The sequence below is a fragment of the Sceloporus undulatus genome, chromosome 2 (genome assembly GCF_019175285.1).
Source record: "Sceloporus undulatus isolate JIND9_A2432 ecotype Alabama chromosome 2, SceUnd_v1.1, whole genome shotgun sequence".
NCBI lineage: Eukaryota > Metazoa > Chordata > Lepidosauria > Squamata > Phrynosomatidae > Sceloporus > Sceloporus undulatus.
The window spans coordinates 170,337,131-170,356,725 of NC_056523.1; the positions used below are offsets into that span (position 1 = coordinate 170,337,131).

The window sequence follows — 19,595 nt, forward strand, 5'->3', positions numbered from 1 at the left end:
GAAATCTGGTGAACGTTCTTTATGATAATAATGCACTTTCTGGTTGATGGCATCTTTCTTTCTCTCCTTTCCTCTTCCCCTCAGGACAAAAGCCCTGGTATTAGAATTGCTGGCAGCTGTCTGTTTGGTGCGGGGTGGCCATGAGATTATTTTGGCTGCTTTTGAGAACTTCAAGGAGGTGAGGCCTATCATACCTTAATTGTCCTCTATGTAATAGCCTAAGTTATGTAATATGGAGAAAAGGAGTTGTAGGTAACTATGCAGGCAGATGGGAATGAATAGTTAGATACATATGTATAATGTTGGGTACTGGTTATGTCTTTCTTATGATACTTAAGTTTTTAACTGACTTCTTTTTCTGGTATGTTTTAAAGACATTTTTGTTTCTAATGTGTGTTTTATTATAGTTGTCCAGCCTGGGGTCTGGCAGAGGAATAAATTAGTAAGGAGAGAATTTAATATAAAGCTACAGTATATGGCCAGGGATAGGTTGTTGTTGTTGTGTGCTTCCAAGGCCCAAAACAGATGGGCCAAATGGCATGGTTTCCTGCGTAGTGTTTAGATGAAGCACACCCCGAATGCAGCTGGAAACGGTGCTGACGCCGCATCTTCCCAAAAGAACTGGACCAAAAAGGAACAGAAAAATCTGCTTCTTTTCAGCAACACAATTCAGGACTGTGGCGGAGGCCTGAATCGGGACTGAGTGCATGCAGTCGCCACGGTCCTGGTGCAAACATTGCCAATGCAGCCCCTGCGTGGTTTTTTTGGCTCATCTATTTTGGGTCCCAAATCACTTTTTACTTATAGCAACCCTAAGGCCTGTTACAGACTGCCAAAATAAAGCTGCTTCGGGTCTATTTGGAGGTATGCTGTTTAAATGATGCATGGGTCCTAAGAATCCAGAAGCTGCACCAAAGCTGCACTCCAGTGCTTAGGAATGGAGTGTGGCTTTGGCGCGACCTCCGGACTCGTAGGACCCATGCATTATTTAAATAGCATTCCTCCAAAGAGACCCGAAGCAGATTTATTTTGGCAGTCTGTAACAGGCCTATGACAAACCTACCATAGGGTTTTCTTAGCCAGTTTCTTCAGAGGATCCTCTGAAGGCTGAGAGAATGTGACTTGCCCAAGGTTACCCAGTGGGTTTTTATGCTTTAGTGGGGATTCCAGAGCTCAAACCACTACACCCCATGATAGATAGCAGGACATAATAGAGGCAGGGATTGCAAAGAGGAAAACTATTACAGATAGTGTTGCAGTGTTCAGCTTTGGAAGGACAAGTGCCCACAGTCAAATCCAACCTATGAATTAATCGCACCCTGCCTAGTAGAGTCCTGGATAACCTATGTTACCAGTGCTGCCCTGCAGTTTGGTATAATTTTGCAAGAAACTTTTAGAAGATACCTTTTGACAATACAACTTCCAGAATCACCAGCTAGCAGTCATAGCAGATACCTGTGCTGCTCCCTAAAGGCAGGTAGGTGTGCAGGTATGATTTCATGCCATAGCTAAGCTTGAGAACCCACCTCTTCCTATCTTAGTGTTCTCCATATCCTTGTTGTCCTTCATTGGTGATGAAGAAGCTATTTATCCTAGGCCTCCCTATGTGTCTCCTACCTTTTGAGGTTACAGATAGGTAACTAGCAGACAGATGACCCCAGTTATGCAGTTCGTTTCTCAAGTCTTTGAGCCCAGTTACGTTTGTTACTCGTATCTTTAATGGTTCCTGGCAAGGTTGGTCTGTGGCTGGCTTTTAATGGCATCCAATTTGCCTTTTTAAAAAAAGTGTGTGTGTGTGTGTGTGTGTGTGTGTGTGTGTATGTGTGTGTTTTAAGTGCTCTTAGCCTGTTCGATTTTGGTATTTTTTTTATTATCCTGTGGCTTTTTCCTTGCCTCTAGCCACTTTGAAACATTCATGGAACAGCTAAAATAAATATAGACAAAATGGTCTACAGATGTATCAGGCAGGAAAGGGAGGACAGAGGACAATGTCTATGTCTAATTGTATTGAATGGTGGGAGAATGGGAATCAAGTTCAGCTGCTAATTCCTGTTGAATAGGCACCTGAAAGTGGCTCTGAGCTTCTCCACTGGGTATGTATGGCCAAGAAATGACAGCAGGAATGGGTTTGAGAAGGTATTTGAGAGGGAGAACATCTATGTGGAGGAGCACTTGTGAAGATGTCTGCAAGGCCAGCATACCAGGAATAGTCTGTATTTGGATGGTTTGCCAGTGTTGGAGCACTCTTAAGACCTTGGTATGATTTCTGCTTCTCAGGTGTGCAAAGAACAACACCGTTTTGAGAAACTGATGGAATATTTCCGCAATGAAGACAGCAATATTGACTTTATGGTAAGCAGCAAGCGCTGGTATCTGTGTTACATAGAAACCCAGTTGATGTTTTTCTAGGTTTTGTTTATGCCAGCAGCTCACACAGGGTAATAATGTGTAGAAACAAAATTACAGATCATTACAGATGCTCCACCTATTAAATCTGAGATGAGAGGTATGCCTTACAGTGAAGCAGCAGTGGTGCTATCCCTGACCATGCTATAAATGCCAGCCCTGAGATGATGCCAACAGCTGGACCACAGAGTCTGTAGTCCAGGCCAGTCCTGGGAGTGGTGGCTGTTCAAGTCCAATAAGCCCAGGTACAGGCTAAAATCCGAAGGCCCTACTGAAAATGACAGCACATTGTGGTTGTTCATAGATGTAGCTGATGTGAATTTGACCCAACAATGTGGACTACAATAGAGGTAACTTAAGTAACTCAGATGTGTGGCCCTCCAGATGTTGATGGGTTGCAACTCCTTACCAACCCTCAGCAATATAGACAATAATGAGGAGTGATTGGAGTTGCAGTTCAACAATGTAGATTTTTCATCCTTGATGAAGGACAGATGTCCCTATTCCCTGGAGGTCAAATCACATCCCACATCACTCCACAGGAAAGCTGGGGAGAATAGCTGAAGAATATTCATCTTGTTTCATACTGGCCATGGGGTGAAGCTGTTGGGGACATTTTAATTCTCTGGGTACAAGGATTTAGCCCTGTGGATCAAAGGACAAATTAAATACAGTCTAACCATTTGCCTCTGATCATCATCAAGACCTGATATTTCAGAGTTGTTGTTGTTGTGTGTCTTCAAGTCATTTCTGACTTATGGTGACCTTAAGGTGAACCTATTACAGGGTTTTCTTGACAATATTTGATATGGGGAGGTTTGCCATTGCCTTCCTCTGATGAGGCTAAAAGTATGTGACTTGCCCAAGCTCACCTGGTGGGTTTCATGGCTGAGCTGGGATTTGAACACTGATCTTAGAGTCATAGTCCAACATCCAAACTACTATTCCATACTGGCTCTGGTATGTATCTGGTATATAGTGTAGTGTTGTGGAATTCCTTGTGTTAAATATGTCATTACAGACAGGTGGTCAAGTAAATTCCATACTGTAGGTATGTTTAGGGTAGGACTGTCTTTGGCCTTTCAGATGTTGTTCAACTCATATCAGTTCCAGGCAGCATGGCCACTGGTCAGAGATAGTGGTCCAACAATGTCTGGGAGACTGTATGCTCCCTTCCTCCAACTTACATTGAGCTCTACAGGATCTTGAGCAGATCAAGGATCTACAACAACTTTCAGCCTGAAGGGCAAATTAAATTATAATGCTTGGAGGTTCTGGCTACCTGGACAAAGGCAAAAGGGTGGGATCAAAAATAACATATTTTAGACTGGAGCACTTACTCTCAGTATCTATTCGTAAGGAGAAGTATCTTAACCTTTTAGAACAGGGAAGCCCCACATAAAATTGAGGAAACTACCAAATCATACATGACCATCTGGGGAACTTCAGGAATAAGACTGGGTCTCTGCTGGGCCTAGATTTGGTTTTAGTTTCTTCACCACTGGTCTATGAAGCTACAGGGGAAGGAACGGTCTCATCTAGCTGCAAGAAGCCTAATTCTTTCTCACTTCCACCCCTATTTTTGCAGGTAGCTTGTATGCAGTTCATCAACATTGTGGTGCACTCGGTTGAAGACATGAACTTCCGAGTGCACCTGCAATACGAATTCACCAAGCTTGGTCTGGAAGAGTTCTTACAGGTAACATTCTGTCTTTTCATAAACTCATCTCCATTCAGAGTGCTGTTGCAGAGGGCATTTAAAATTAGGCTGATAGCTATTTGGGTTCAAAGATGAAATGCAGCAGATTCTTGGCCTTGCTCTGAAATTATATTATGAATTTTGGAAGACATTTTCTGTACTAAAACACAAACTAGGCTCAAAGTAACCAATGTGATCTCCACCAAAGATTAGTAGGAAAGAACACCAGCCCATGCTTTCAGTAGTGTATTGTCTCAGTCTGAGGTGCATAGTATCTAAAGTGGTGTGTGTGTGTGTGTGTGTTAGTATTTGTGTGTTTGCATGCATGAAAGATTGAGAAAGAGAGATGGGTGGGACAGACAGGGAGTATAATATATTTTGACTTGAGAACAAGTTTCCTTTTGAAGCCCCCATGAAAATGTAAGGAGTAGTCTTGTTAGTCCATGACTGCAAAAACAAACAAACAAAAAACCAGAGAATTCTATTACACCTGCAAGGCTGACAAATGTATTATGTCTTGAATTTTCCTGGACCAGAGTTCACTCCACAAAAGCCAGCTGAAGTTCCAGAAGGTTTTGTGAAACTAGTAAAGTGCTTGCTTGCCATTTCCTGAAAGCTTTCTCTTTTCAAGTCAGTCAACCTTTTCAAAAAAAAAAAGTGGGGGGGGGGGGGGGCATTCTGCTGCTGCTACTGCTTACACAATTTCCCATGTGGAGGGAAATTTCCCCCAGTCTGAAGGTATGTCCTCATGACTATGACTTCATCTGGAAAAACAGGCCATAATTATTTGGTTTTTTTAAAAATAAAAACAAAACTAAAAGTATGGACTTCAGCCCATGGTGTGTGTGACTATCCCATTTTTACCTCTGGTTAAACAGTTTTTTAAGGTTTTGTTGTTTCAAATGCCTACAAAACCTATTTGACCCTATACAACAGGGGAATAAAAGAAATGTGGACTATACCATGGGATGTGATTCCACTTCCAACTTACTTTGAGTTATAGTCTGTCTCCAGCTGTTCTCTTCCTTTGAGTTGTTAAGTTACTGATCTTCAGTTTGTCTGTAATATCTACCAAGCTGGCAACAAATGCCTTTATCATTTCATCAGATAAGGAGGGCTGCTGTTAATTAAAAAATCTTCCAATGAAGAACTGTGATTCATTAGCTCAGTGAAACTAGTCTCAATAAATAACTGATGAAACTAGAACCAAAATCTGTCATCTTTGTGTGTTACTAGGGGTAAATGGCAAATGATTGCTTTGCTTTAGCAGGGGAAGCAAAACAATATGTACTCAAAGAGGAGCACATGGAAATTAATAACAACCCTGGACATTTTTTGGAAATATCAAGACAGTTTATTGTTGGAAATGGAGATGGAAGTTCTGCATTCAAACATTATATATTATTATCAAAAATTAAGTGCCATTGCACTCCTCATTGTTAAAGAAGCTGGAATAACAGAAATTCAAACCTTTGGAACTAAGTGGAATGCCTGTATGAAAATCCACATTTGATGTCAGTTTTTTAGTCCCTGTTTCAGCTAAACCAACACAACTAAAAAATTGGAAGATGGAGTTCTTGTTTCCAAAACTAAGGACATTGACCAGGAAGGGAAAACAAACACTCAATAATGTAAGAACAAGGCAGTGGGATAAAGATGTCTAGAGATACTATTCTGCAATACTGTTAAGAACTTAGGAACTAGAGATCCAGCAAGGATAGAGTAACATCTATCTGAAAAAAGATATGTCAAGGAATATATTGTTGTAGAGCTGATAGAAGCGAAGATATGTGTGTTTCTTCTTCGTGGTCTCTGCGAATCATACAAATGGGTTATACTGCGCCTGCGCAGTGCCTTCGGAAACTTCTGGAATCACTAGGCAAAGTACACTTTGCAACATGTTGAAACTTTTTGGCGGTAACCCCGCCCATCCCCTATAAAACCTCCGTTCCTGCTCTTTTCCCCAGTTCCTTTTTTCCGCCGCGTTAGCTGCCATTAGGAACTTCGCTCTTGATCTCAGATAAGGAATCTCTGGAAATTTTGACCTCGGACCGTTTTTTGACTCTTCTCTGCTTGCCCCCGACCTGATTTTGGCTTAGAACTCGGACTGTTAGACCTCGCGCTTTGTCATCCCTCGGCTTGTCTTCCTCGCTCGTTGTAAACCCGGACCGCCTGACTTCGTTTTCCGGACCATGCCATCGGTGCCTTTTAAAAAGTGCTCCGTGTGTGGGGGTAAGATTCCCGGCCAGGATCCCCATTCATCCTGTCTCCTCTGCCTGGGAGAGACACACATCCCAGCGTCTTGCGCTCTGTGTAAGTCCTTAACCCCTCAGGCGAGGAAAAATCGGGAGACCAGGTTGAAGGCCGCGATATATACTAAGGTCTTCACTTCAGGGGCAATGTCTTCTGTGGGGGCTCCCTCTTCCACCGCGACCCCCTTGCCGACTCTCGCCGAAGCTCCAACTCAGCAGCCGTCGGATGACCCATCGGCGCTCACTGCCGCTCTGGACCCTCCGGAGCAGGGCCCGTCCGAAGAAGTCCCTCGACCCTCGAAAAAGGACAAAAAACATAAGAAGGGTCCCAAGGAAGGTCGTGACACCGGCAAGGACTCGAGCTCCCATAAGGGTTCTGCCTCAAGATCCTCTGTCCCGAAGGCACCCACTTCCTCCACTTCGAAGTCGGGTTCCACTTCGAGGTCCTCGGCCACCAAGACCTTAACGTCCTCAGGCTCGGGCAAGTCACCAATGAAGGCGGGGACCCCTTCAACATCTAAGAGACCCCGCACCTCCTCTTTGGAGAGAGACCACTCTGCATCGAAGCGACGTCACCAGGACGAACGGGACCCCCCAGTGACCCACCAGAGAGAGGTGCCCCAGGACCGCTCGGACCTCGACCAAGGGCGCGTGGACACCGACCGGAGATCGTCGGATGCCGATGATCGACCATCAGATCCTCGATTGGCATCCCGGTTGGCTAGGAGCCTGGTCTCCACGGCTCCTCAAACTGATGACTGTCGCTCCGATCGCCGCTTCGATTCGCCGCTAAGATCCCGGCCTACGCTCCCAGATCCTGTGTCTCCCATTAGTTCCAGGGATGATCGTCGTTCCCTCACTCCAATGCCGACTCGCACACGCCGTGTGGCTTCTCCATCGCCATCTCGAGATCGACAGCCGGAGTACTATTATGATACCGAGACGGACAGATACTATAGACTAGTCCCTCGGGATGATGTGGACTCCCTCTTTGAACCTCGGGATCGGAGACCCAGACCAAGAGCTGTTTCCAGACCCTCCAGGGCGTCGACATTCTCACCCCGTCGGGTAGAGGCCTCCACCGATCCGGATGTCGTGGAGCTCGAATCGGATGAAGAGATATCGTCCCGGGCTCGTTGTCGTCCCAGAGGTGACTCGTTATCCTCCCGAGACGATGACTATCAGTCTACTACTCAAGACTTCGCCCAGCCTGGTGCAGTCTCGCCATCTGATGACGTCCGGACCTTCGCAGAGCATGTCATCAAAATGTCCAATGCTCTCGATATCAAGATTTCCCAGACCGAGGACGAGGCATCTGACCCGATTGAGAGACGGGTCCACGGCAAGTTGCCAACCCCACCGGCAATTCCTCTCCTCCCCTCGCTTGAGAAGTTGGCCAAGCGTTCCTGGGAAGCCCCCTCATCAACATCATCCAACAACAGGAAGGTGGAGTCTCTTTATAGAATTTCGCCAACCACTCCATCATGGCTGTTTGGACACCCCAAACAGAACTCGGCCATCGTAGAGGGCTCCCAGCGTGCGTCGACCCCTAAGGCCTCTCTGATGCCCTCGGACAGAGAAGCCAAAAAGATTGACGCCCTGGCCAAAAAAGCCTACTTCTCATCGGCTCTGGGCATGCGGGTAGCCAACTACAACGCATGCATGGGTGCTTATATACAGTGGCTAATGGAGAAGATCTCCCCCCCTCATACCAGACCTACCGGATGACTCCCAGGCAATCCTCTCAGAGGTCCGCGATGAGGCCCATTCAATCGGAGGTTGGCTCATCACCTCGGCCAGGCATGCTACCGACTGCTCTGCGAAATCCATGGCAGCTGCCATAGCACTCCGCAGACACGCTTGGTTAAGGTTGTCGGACCTAAACCAGAACGCCCGCACGACCATAGAGGACATGCCCTTCGATGAAGAAGGCCTCTTCCATCGCGAGACTGATGAGAGACTCAACTTTAAATATAGGATGAGGACCGCGGCAAAAAAGCACGGTATGTCCTCCTCCCCCCAGTCATCTTCCCGCAAGCGCTTCACGGCTGTTCGCCAGTGGTATGGCCAGGGCCAGAGGTCCTATCAACAAGATCGGCCATTCCAGCGTCAGGACCAGTCCAGACAGCGTTTTCCATCCCAATCTTCTTCCTCCTCGGGCCGCCGGTCGGGGCCCAAATATAAGAAGAACTATAGGAGGCAAGATTCAGATCAAAATAAGAAAAGGACCTGAGGAGACGCAGCGTACTCCGTCGCTCCCTCTGTCCCGTCCTTCCTTGACAGGCTGAGGCCTTTTTCCACCACTTGGGCCTCGATTACCACCAATTCTTGGGCCCTCACCATCGTCTGTAGGGGTTATGCCCTTGAATTCAAAGAGCTCCCACCAACTGGAGCTGTCCTGTCCACACCCCCCTCAGACACCCTTCTCGACGAAGTACGCACCCTTCTGGCCAAAGTCGCCATCTCCCCTGTCGAACCCAGATGCTTCTTCTCCCGTTATTTTACTGTTCCTAAGCCGGACGGAGGTGTCAGACCCATATTGGACCTTAGACAACTGAATACTTACCTGTCTTATCGCTGTTTCCGGATGGTAACGCTGGCCTCTATTTTACCTCTGTTACAGCAAGACCTGTGGTTTGCAACGATCGACCTAAAGGACGCTTACTTCCATGTCAGCATCCGGGAGTCCCACCGCAGGTTCTTGGCCTTCGCCGTCGGGACAGATGTCTACAGGTACAACGTCTTCCCCTTCGTCCTGTCTACAGCACCTCGTACCTTCACCAAGTGCATGGCACCCGTGATATCCCATCTTCACCGCCGAGGCATGAGAGTCTTCCCGTACCTGGAGTCTTCCCGTACCGTCACGTCAAGAACTGCAGCGACACACCTCAGAGACGTTCCAGCTCTTACGGGACCTAGGACTGGTGGTCAACCTCGACAAGTCCCAGCTGCTCCCCACCAAGCAGATAAAGTTCATAGGGTCCATCCTCGACTCCAACGACTGTATGGCATACCTATCTCCAGACCGTTTCCAGGCTTTGGTTCAAGCCATCAACCGATGCACTGCCCAGAGGCGGGCAACAGCCAGGGACATCCAGGTGGCCCTGGGTCACATGGCGTCGACAACATTCGTCACACCGTGGGCAAGACTTCAATCTCGACCCCTACAGTCATGGTTCCTGTCGATGTTCGACCTAGAAAGGGACTCCCCGTCTCGCAGACTGACCATCCCGAGATCTGTCGCACGCTCCCTCCATTGGTGGCTCAGCTCCCACAACGTCTGCGTCGGCATGCCTTTTTCGCTGCCCCAACCAGAGCTGGTGCTCACCACAGACGCATCCGAAGAAGGATGGGGAGCCCACGTTCTGGACCTATGGGCCAAGGGCATCTGGTCTCTAGACGAAAAGGCGCTCCACATCAACGCACTAGAACTGTTGGCGGTGGAAAAGGCCTTGAGAGCCTTCGAGTCCTCACTGTGGGGCAAGGTCATCCAGCTCAGGACAGACAACACCACGGTGATGTACTACCTGAACAAACAAGGAGGCACCAGGTCTCGCACCCTCCTAGACATCACCCTCCGGATATGGGACTGGTGCATCGCCCGAGACATTCTGCTTCAAGCAGTACATTTACCTGGCACCCAGAACTCTCATGCAGATCTACTCAGCAGGTCCCCGTCGTCATGTCACGAGTGGAGACTCCATCCAGAGATGGTACACGACCTCTTTACCAGATGGGGAACGCCACAGATAGACCTGTTTGCAACCGTGTACAACTCCCATTGTCTCCAGTTCTGCTCCCGGACACCGAACGACAGCTCCCTCGGAGATGCGTTCGGGCTTCGATGGTCAGGGATGGCACTCTACGCCTTTCCCCCCTTCCCTCTGATCACCAGGACGGTAGCCAAGATGACCTCGGACGCGGCCGACGCGATCCTGATCACGCCTTGGTGGCCGACACAGCCCTGGTTTCCGTGCCTTCTTCACCTATCTCAAGCCAATTTTCTCCGGCTCGAGCCCAGGCCAGATCTCCTGACGGTCCAGGGAGGACGGGTCCGACACCCGGACATCGAGACCCTTTCCCTGGTGGCATGGAGAATCCATCCCTAGCACAGTTGCCAGCTCCGGTGCGGAGGGTCATTTTGGCAGCCCAGAAGCCAGCCACCCAAAAATCCTATAGACTGAAATGGAAGAAGTTTCTTCAGTTCCTGTCAGACAGGCACCTCTCACCAGCCCAGGTAACGACGCCGCTGGTCCTGGAATTCCTGATGTCTCTAATCGACGCGGGACTCTGCCTCACGTCTGTCAAGTGTTACCTGTCGGCTATTTGTTCCTTCTTTCAGTTCGAGGGCAAGCCCTCTTTTTTCAAGGACCCTCTAGTTAAGGGGTTCCTAAAGGGATGTAATAACTTGCATCCTCAAGTATCCTTGCCGGCCCCGGCTTGGAGCCTCGACGTGGTGTTGGGGGCCCTACAATCTAAACCATTCGAACCCTTAGCCACCATAGACATTAGACTCTTGACCTGGAAAACGGTTTTTCTGGTGGCTATTACCTCTGCCCGCCGTGCGGGTGAACTTTGTGCCTTGCGCCGGGACCAGCCTTTCCTTAGGTTCCACTTGGACACGGTGGTTCTCAGGACGGACATTACCTTCTTGCCCAAAGTTGTTTCTACCTTTCACATGTGTCAGGACATTGTTTTACCTACCTTGGCTCCGAACCCGACTACCGACACCGACAGAGCCCTCCATACCCTGGACGTTCGTAGGGCCCTGGCCTTTTACTTAGATAGAACCAAGGACCACAGCCGTACCGAAAGACTGTTCCAGTGCTATTCGGAACCGAGAAAAGGACTGCCAGTGTCGGCCCAGAGACTCTTGAAGTGGGTATCCAACACCATTGCTCTATCCTATGAGCTCTTGGGCAAACCCTTACCTACCAGGATTCGCTCCCATGCCACAAGGGCAGTAGCGGCCTCTTCTGCCTTTCTGTCCGGTGTCCTCTTGAATGACATCTGTAAGGCTGCTGTATGGTCACAACCTTTAACCTTTATTAAGCACTACAGGTTGGACACAAGGGCCAAAAGGGATGCAACCTTTGGGAGACCTGTCTTGCTGTCTGGACTACATTGACTATGGTATAATCCGCTGGGCTCCATAATCGGACAGCAGGAGACTCAAGGCTTGCTGCTTGTGGTTGCCCTCATCAGGGCTTGTGTCTTGAGGTGGGATTTCTTTCCAAAGTTTATAAACAAACCATGCAACTGATTCTGGTGTTAAATTATCTTTATTGGTACCATTTATATTGTTGGTCTACTCATGTGTCATGACACTCCCGCCTCCACTGACCTTAGCTCGCCAGTCTCAACCCATTTGTATGATTCGCATACAAATCCCGCCCATCCTCCCCTCAGTGTCCTGCTCAAATTGGCTCATTCTTGTCGCCTTCACGGCGGAAAATTGCGGAACTGGGGAAAAGAGCGGGAACGGAGGTTTTATAGGGGATGGGCGGGGTTACCGCCAAAAAGTTTCAACATGTTGCAAAGTGTACTTTGCCTAGTGATTCCAGAAGTTTCCGAAGGCACTGCGCAGGCGCAGTACAACCCATTTGTATGTATTCGCAGATGACCACTCGAAGAAATACCGTTACAGGTAAGCAACCTGTCCTTATGCATCATTAAAGGTATTATTTCAAGATAGAACATTTTGACTACATACTTATTGCTAGTTTAATAGCTGTTCTATCTTTCCAGACATCCATAGGAATTGTAGTTCTGCGAAGAAACACTAATTATCTCCCACACCCAGGTGGAGAACTTTTTGTCCTCCAGATGTTTTGAATTACAACCTACTTCCGCGTCACCCAGCAGGGACAGGGGCACGGGACTGTGGAACTTGTAGTCCAAAACATCTGGATAGCCAAGGGATCCTCATCTTGGTTCTATCATAATATGCTGAATTTCACCATATTACAGTTCCCAGGGTTCTGTTTGGTGAAGAAGAAGTCACAACAATTTAAGTGGTATGAAAATAATATAAATCTGCATGGAAAATGTGTTTTTTCCTGGAGCAATTTAAAGAACAAGAAAAGTAATCAGTCTTGACAATTGACCATGAGTTGTTGACACTGTATTTCTTTATCTTATGGCTGTTTTTCCTGATTCCAGTGATGCTCTGGTAGCTTGGAAAACATCCTATGAGAGGTTGCATCTGTAATTATATATTGAAAGACCCAATAATTCTATTCTGGCTTGTGGTTTCAGGGGGGAAAGATTCAGTGCTATCACAAGGCAGGCTGGGACCTTATTTCCTCTCTGGACAATTCCTTTTGGTTGTGAGCAAGTTCTCCACCCTGTGCCCTGTGCAATTTGCTTCTACTTGCTGGATTTTCTTTTCCTTTTTGCAGAAGTCAAGACACACAGAAAGTGAAAAGCTGCAAGTGCAAATCCAGGCTTACCTGGATAACGTGTTTGATGTGGGTGGGCTACTGGAGGATGCCGAGACCAAGAATGTGGCACTGGAGAAAGTGGAGGAGCTAGAAGAACACTTATCCCATGTAAGTGTATCGCAAGGGTGGGAAACCTCTTTCAGGTTAAGGGCCAAGTTTGGCTTCAGAGAAATTTTCCAGGGTGGCTGTGTGAGAGAATTGTCACATTTCAAAGATGGGTGGGGTGAGGACAAAGGGTGGGCAAAAAATCCCAGCATAGTTTATCTTAAACCTCTTGTGGCCTATATCTAAACCTTAGGAGAGCCATATCAGCCTTTTATGGGGGTAGGGGAGGGAGACATACAACAGATGGGAAACCAGCAAAGAATGATTTCATGGGAAAGGTGATATAGCCTTCTGAGGATTCCCAGAGGGCTGGATTTGAACTCAAAGACAGTCAATCATCTATCATTGGAACAAAAGCTTCAGATTAAGGTTTCATTTAATCAAGGAGAATCAACTCATTTGAGACATGGTGCTGGAAAAGAGTTCTAAGGATACAGTGGTTGGCCAAAAAGTCTACAGAAATGGGTCTTTAAACAGATCAAACCTTAACTCCCTGGAAACCAAGATGACCAAACTGAGACTGTCATACTTCGGATGCTTCATGAGAAGGAATGACTCCTTAGAAAAGTCAATAATGCTAGGAAAGGTAGAGGGAAGTAGGAAGAGACAAAGACCACATACCAGATAGATAGATTCAATCAAAAAAGCCTCAGGCCTGGGCTTGTAGGACCTAAGTAGAGCGGTTGAGTTCAAGGGGGTCTTGGAGGTGTCTCACTCACAGGGTCACCATGAGTCAGGAACAACTCAAGGGGAGTTAACAACAACAGCAACAATGTTTCTAAAAATATTACCAACTGGCTATGTCTCAAAAGGCCATAGATTTTTAGATATCATCGTTTGCTGCCCACCATTTGATATTCAGTGATATACTGCCTCACTGTTGATAAACCCTTCATTCATTGCTTTGCATAGCATAATATTCTATTAAAGCTGTCTAAAGCAGTGACAATAATAATTATTTTGTGGTAGTGAATTAAGTAAATTGATCATTTACTGTCCCCCATGCTATTTAACATTTACATGAAACTGCTGGGAGAGATAATCCGGAGATACGGGTCGCGGGGTTATCAGTACGCTGATGACACCCAAATTTGTTTCTCTGTCTCTCCGACTGATGCAGTGATGAGGGATGGCATCTCTCCTCTAAATGCCTGCTTGGAGTTGGTAATGGGCTGGATGAGGGAAAACAAACTCAGCCTGAATCCAGAGAAAACGGAGGTACTGGTGATAGGTTCCCCGGGTCCGGGTGGTGAGATTTGCCATCCTGTCCTGAACGGGGTCACGCTCCCCTTGAAGGACTCGGTTCGCAGCTTGGAAGTGCTCCTGGACTCGTCGCTCCAGCTGTCATCTCAGGTGGATGTGGCGGCCAGGAGCGCTTGTTATCAGCTTTGGCTGATACGCCAGCTGCGCCTCTACCTGGACCGGAGGGACCTTGAAACTGTAGTAAATGCTCTGGTAACCTCTCGATTGGATTTCTGCAATGCGCTCTACATGGGGCAACCCTTGTACCAAACCCGGAAGCTACAGTTAGTGCAAAATATGGCAGCGAGACTGGTCGCTGGTGGTTCCAGGTCAGACCACATAACACCTATTTTGAAAGATCTTCATTGGCTGCCTATTTGCTTCCGGGCGCAATACAAGGTGTTGGTTATGACCTATAAAGCCCTAAGTGGCTTGGGCCCAGGGTACTTGAAGGACCGCCTCTCCCCATATAATCCGCCCCGCACACTCAGGTCGGCAGGGAAGAATCTGCTGGAGGTCCCAACTGCACGTTATGCGAGGACCTTGCAATGGGCCTTCTCTATCTTGGCCCCAAGAATATGGAATAATCTCCCGGACGAGCTCCGCTCCACCACATCTTTAGATACTTTTAAGAAGAACCTTAAGACCTTCTTCTTCTCTAAAGCCTTCCCCTCATGAGATGTCATTTTATGTTTCACCCCCTATGTTGACGACCTTGTAATGTTTATGGATTCCCCCACTCAGCTGGCCCTGTTGTTATTGTGACTGTTTTTAAATGTTGTTTAAACTGTTTTTATCTTGGTGTATTTTTTATCTAAATTCTGTATGCCGCTTTGATCAAAGTTGGAAAAGCGGGATAAAAATAAACTTTTTATTATTATTATTATTATATCATACGTTGTGTGAAGAAGATCTCCTGGATAGAAATAGAAAGGGTAGCAGGAAGGCTAAACAGATTGCATCTTAAGTTTCAGATATGCCTGCAACCATAAGGGTCAGCAGTTTTTAAAAAATCCTATGAACCAACAAGCACAAGCCCCATGACATTTTCAGGAAGTCTGCCTTGCATAGGAAAGTTTGGCCAGATAGTTTTCTGAGTAGGCATACCAAGATGCTGACCTCTAATTTTTTGTTTTTATTCAGTTGACAGAAAAGCTGCTGGATCTGGAGAATGAGAACATTATGCGGGTGGCAGAGCTGGAGAAACAGCTATTACAGCGGGAGAAGGAACTGGAAATTGTCAAGGTATGCAGGGAAAGAGAAAGCAGTAGGCACTTTTCTAAGGAGAGGAAAATGGGTGGGGCCTGATCTTTATGTTTGAAGCAGATTTTTCATGTACTATAAGCTGGGGAATCCTTTGCTTTCTCAGAAGCTTAGAAGTGAAAAAGTTTGGTAATGATGAGACCAGCTTGCTGGAGGCCACTGATGCTTGTAATCATGAGGGAGATGAAAGACAGCATTGGGTCCACACACCAGGGATTCCAGTTTACAGAGTGAAGAGGAAGCTGGCCCATTAAGCTCAGGTAGTGTTTCCTGCCAGCTGAGTGCACTCTTCAAACTATAGTAGATCCTCCTTATGCACGGATTCCTTATCCATGGATTTAACCATCCACAGCTTGAAAATATTCCAAAAAAATATAAATTCCAAACAGCAGACTTTGGTTTTTTTCATTTTGTGTAAGGGACACCATTTCATTTTGTCATTGTATTTAATGGGACTTGAGCATCCACAGATTTTGGTATCCACAGGGTGTCCTGGAACCAAACCCCAGTGGATACCAAGGGCCCACTGTACTCTAAGAACCTTGTTGAAAACAATATGTTTCTGCAGAGACATTCATGGGGTTCCTTGACAGGAAATCATCATAGGACGAATTGTCCAAAAGTAGAAGGTTCAAAAGCTGCTGATTGAAAAGATTGTACCCCTGACTTTTCCCCATCTTAATAATAATAATTAATAATTTGTTTTATTTATATACCGCTATGATCTTTTCATAGCGGTGAACAGCAAGTAAGCTAATTAGCAAGTAAGCTAATTTGCCCCCAACAGTCTGGGTACTCATTTTAGCAACCTCGGAAGGATGCAAGCCTGAGTCGAGCTTGGGCCCTTTTGCTGGTCTTGAACTCGCAACCTTGTGGTTTTGAGTGAATGGCTGCAGTACAGGCATTTAACCACTGCGCCACCAGGGCTCCATCTTACCATCTAAAGGAAAAATGGAATAGGAAGTCCATCCTCGCTGCTATGAATAGTGCACTTTATCATGTACACACACATACCTGGGAGTGGAGGAGGGGGTGGAGTTATTGTGTGACCCTCAGTGCTTTTGAGGTTGCATTTCAGAGAGACATGAACAGCGACTGGTCTTCATCAAATGGGATGGAAAGAGGCCTTATCTAGTATCTGTGTCTTCTGGGACAGGAAACCTATGAAAGTGCCAGCAACCAGGTGCATACTCTGCGCAGGATCATCAAGGAGAAAGAGGAGGCTTTCCGGCGTCACTACACCTCGCATCCAACAGGGGTCGATCACTTGCCACTGCCACCCCCTCCAGAGGTGGAGATCAACTTCAACGACATTCCTGAGGATGACCTCCGTCTCCCAGCTTTGCCTCCCATGGAGGCTGCCCCTCCACCTCCGCCTCCTCCACCTCCTCTTCCTCCACCCCCTCCTCCGCTCCCAGGTATATGTGCATACATGCTCCAGAGCAAGAAATCGGGTTTTGTGTAGCCAGAGTAGTGCCTGAGTCCTATCTGTTGTTTTTTCTTTCACAGATAAGTGTCCACCGGCCCCACCACTCCCTGGTACATCGCCATCCATGATCCTCACTATGGGATTATCAGGTACATTTGACTTCTTGCAGAAAGGAGTAAGGATAAAGGAATAGAACAGCAAAGGGGAAATTGAGGAACTCTGTCTCTTTTTTGCAGTCCTCCAGGGCCCCACAGCAACACACACTCTCACAAACCCCAAAACTTCAAGAAAGGACAGTTGCCCCTCCTGGATTTCCAAGAGTAGCAGATTTGAAAGAAAAATACTCTCCAGTATTCTTTAAAAAATAGGTTGTAGAAAAACTTAGAAAGCACATCTGGAAACCAACTGCTCTAGGCAGTGGTCTTCTGATTGTTTTGACTAAAGCTCCCAGAAGCCCCAGTCAGCATGGCCAACAGGGATTCTGGGAACTGAAATCCAATTTCCTCTGGAAGATCAAAGGTTTAGAACTATTGGTTTAGTCAAGAGATGGTGCTGTGTGCATTCTGTAATTTCATAGAGAATTCTGGGCACAGCACCAGCTTCCTAATGATCTCAACATTCTCCCCATAAAAACATTTCTAAGTTTTATGGCTGTAAAGGTATGTTTTGAAAGTGTGTGGTCTATCCCAGCAGTACTTTTCAAGCCGAGAGAAGCAGCTGAATAAAATTTCATAGTGATAAGAGGGCTCCTCACTATGATTCATAAAACCAAAGTATATTTTGCAGTTAACCACAGTTGCTAGGTAAATGATGAATGAAATAAGAATAATGATGAAAACATTCTCAGTTTTTCTAATCTATATCAGCTGCAGAATTTATTTTTTGTGAGACCCAATTTTGTAAAGTTCAACATTATTTAGAACATATTTTATTTATTTAATCATTAAAATGTTTATACACCAACCTTCATTAACAAAATTCTAGTACAAAAATTCACACAGAGTCCAGAAAACCTCAGTGAGCTAAGGTTAAAACCAGATATGTGCTCAAACATATACATTTTCAATACATTCCAAAAGACTATCAAATGTTAGTGCATATCATGTCCATCATGCTAATGAAGAAAAACCCAGTCTGATTTCAAAGGCACACATGGGGCCAGAGAAGACGGGCAGGAAAAAAATCCTGCTTTTTCCAAAAGCGGGTTAAAACCCTGCTGCCCACATGGCCCATTCCTAAAGTTGGCCAAATTCACATGGCTCGACCGCACAGCATGGCATCAAGCCATTCTGCTGGTAATTTTTTTGTTGCCTCCTTGTCGTACATATGCACTATCACACAGACACACCGCCTGTGACTTCCAAGTACCTCCCACGTCTTCCCAGACGCCATCCCATTGTACAGTCGCCCCTTTGATCAGCCATGCAGTTGCAGATGCAATGCCTAGCCAGTACAGGCCATTGAGGCATCGGTGTGCAAGTGATACATTGGCAAAGCACAATCATGGAGTTCCTCCATACATGTCCTGTGCATTTTCCACCTTGAATCAGGCTATCTCAGCTTCTTTTTGTTCAGGTTTTTAGCCCCAGAGCGCAGCTTCAGTCCAGTTTCCAGCCACTTCTGTGCATTGTCTAAACTCCCCGCATTCAAAGCAGCTGGAAACTGCTTTATTTTGCTTGTATGTTTAACCTGATAGATACAATTACACGTATACCTCTCTTGATTTTGATAGCAGTCCACTTTTCTCTTATATAAGATGGGCAGCCCAATCCTATATATGTATATTCAGAAGTAAATACCATGTTTAGCAAGACTTAATTCCTAATATGTGTGTTTAAGGTTGCAGCCATAAAAGTGGATGCATCCAATGGATTTGGTTTGGTCAAAGACTTAGTGTTGACAGCCTCACAAGTTCCTGATGTCTACATTTCAGATATCATGACTTGAGAAAACCCCAAAAACATGAATTGAAACAGCACAAAAAACTGCCAGAAGATCCAGCCAGTGACTTATTGAAACTGAGTTTTCCCAATAATGACCTCCTCCTACCCATGATTTGTTGGAGTTGAGCTGAGATGTGGCCTGTTATGTCCCCTCCCCTCCATCTTGTCAAATAATAATTTCTGCTCTCCTCTGTCTCCTAAGCAATCCGGATTAAGAAGCCCATTAAGACCAAATTCCGCTTGCCAGTCTTTAACTGGACAGCACTGAAACCTAACCAGATCAGTGGCACGGTCTTCAGTGAACTGGATGATGAGAAGATCTTGGAGGTGAGCTAATGAGGGAAACCAGTATTAAGGTATAACCTTGGGAAAGTGTCTTTTCCAATAAAGAACTCTGGGAAAGTGTTAGTTCTAATAAAGGGGGAAAATAAGCTTTTTATCTTTTGTTTATCTGTGGTGCTTGTGGTGATGAAGAAGACACAAGTAGGCTAATATAGTGTAATAGTACTGAATGGTTCAGTTGTCCAAGGGACTAAAGACTTTGGGGAAATTAAATGTTGAAAATAACTTTATTGAGGTTGAATGCATTAAATTTTGGAACAATAAATTTTGAAGTATTGACTGGTCTTAATTAGGAGTGGCAATTCACTTTTTAAATAGGTTACAGGGACCATTTGTACTATTTAATATCAAAAAGTACTTGTTTTTCAAAACCAGGTGGAGTCACGCGTGATTTGATTTATGTGTTGTGTTTGAGAGAGAGAAAGAGAGTGTATTAGTACAGTTCTCAGGGGGTTCCGGGACAGAAAACTA

The 19,595-nt window shown here is 46.1% G+C and overlaps 1 protein-coding gene across 8 annotated transcripts in view; it reads left to right on the top strand.

Moving 5' to 3' along the window:
- Window positions 1-19,595, top strand: part of FMNL3 (formin like 3) — a 160,626-nt gene that overhangs the window by 113,580 nt on the left and 27,451 nt on the right. For all 8 annotated transcript variants that reach the window (XM_042449794.1, XM_042449795.1, XM_042449796.1 and 5 more), the window contains 8 exons: window positions 85-178; window positions 2,278-2,352; window positions 3,995-4,105; window positions 12,759-12,908; window positions 15,291-15,392; window positions 16,567-16,828; window positions 16,920-16,988; window positions 18,985-19,109. In XM_042449794.1, coding sequence (XP_042305728.1) covers window positions 85-178; window positions 2,278-2,352; window positions 3,995-4,105; window positions 12,759-12,908; window positions 15,291-15,392; window positions 16,567-16,828; window positions 16,920-16,988; window positions 18,985-19,109 — 988 coding nt within the window. The remainder of the gene's footprint in view (window positions 1-84; window positions 179-2,277; window positions 2,353-3,994; window positions 4,106-12,758; window positions 12,909-15,290; window positions 15,393-16,566; window positions 16,829-16,919; window positions 16,989-18,984; window positions 19,110-19,595) is intronic.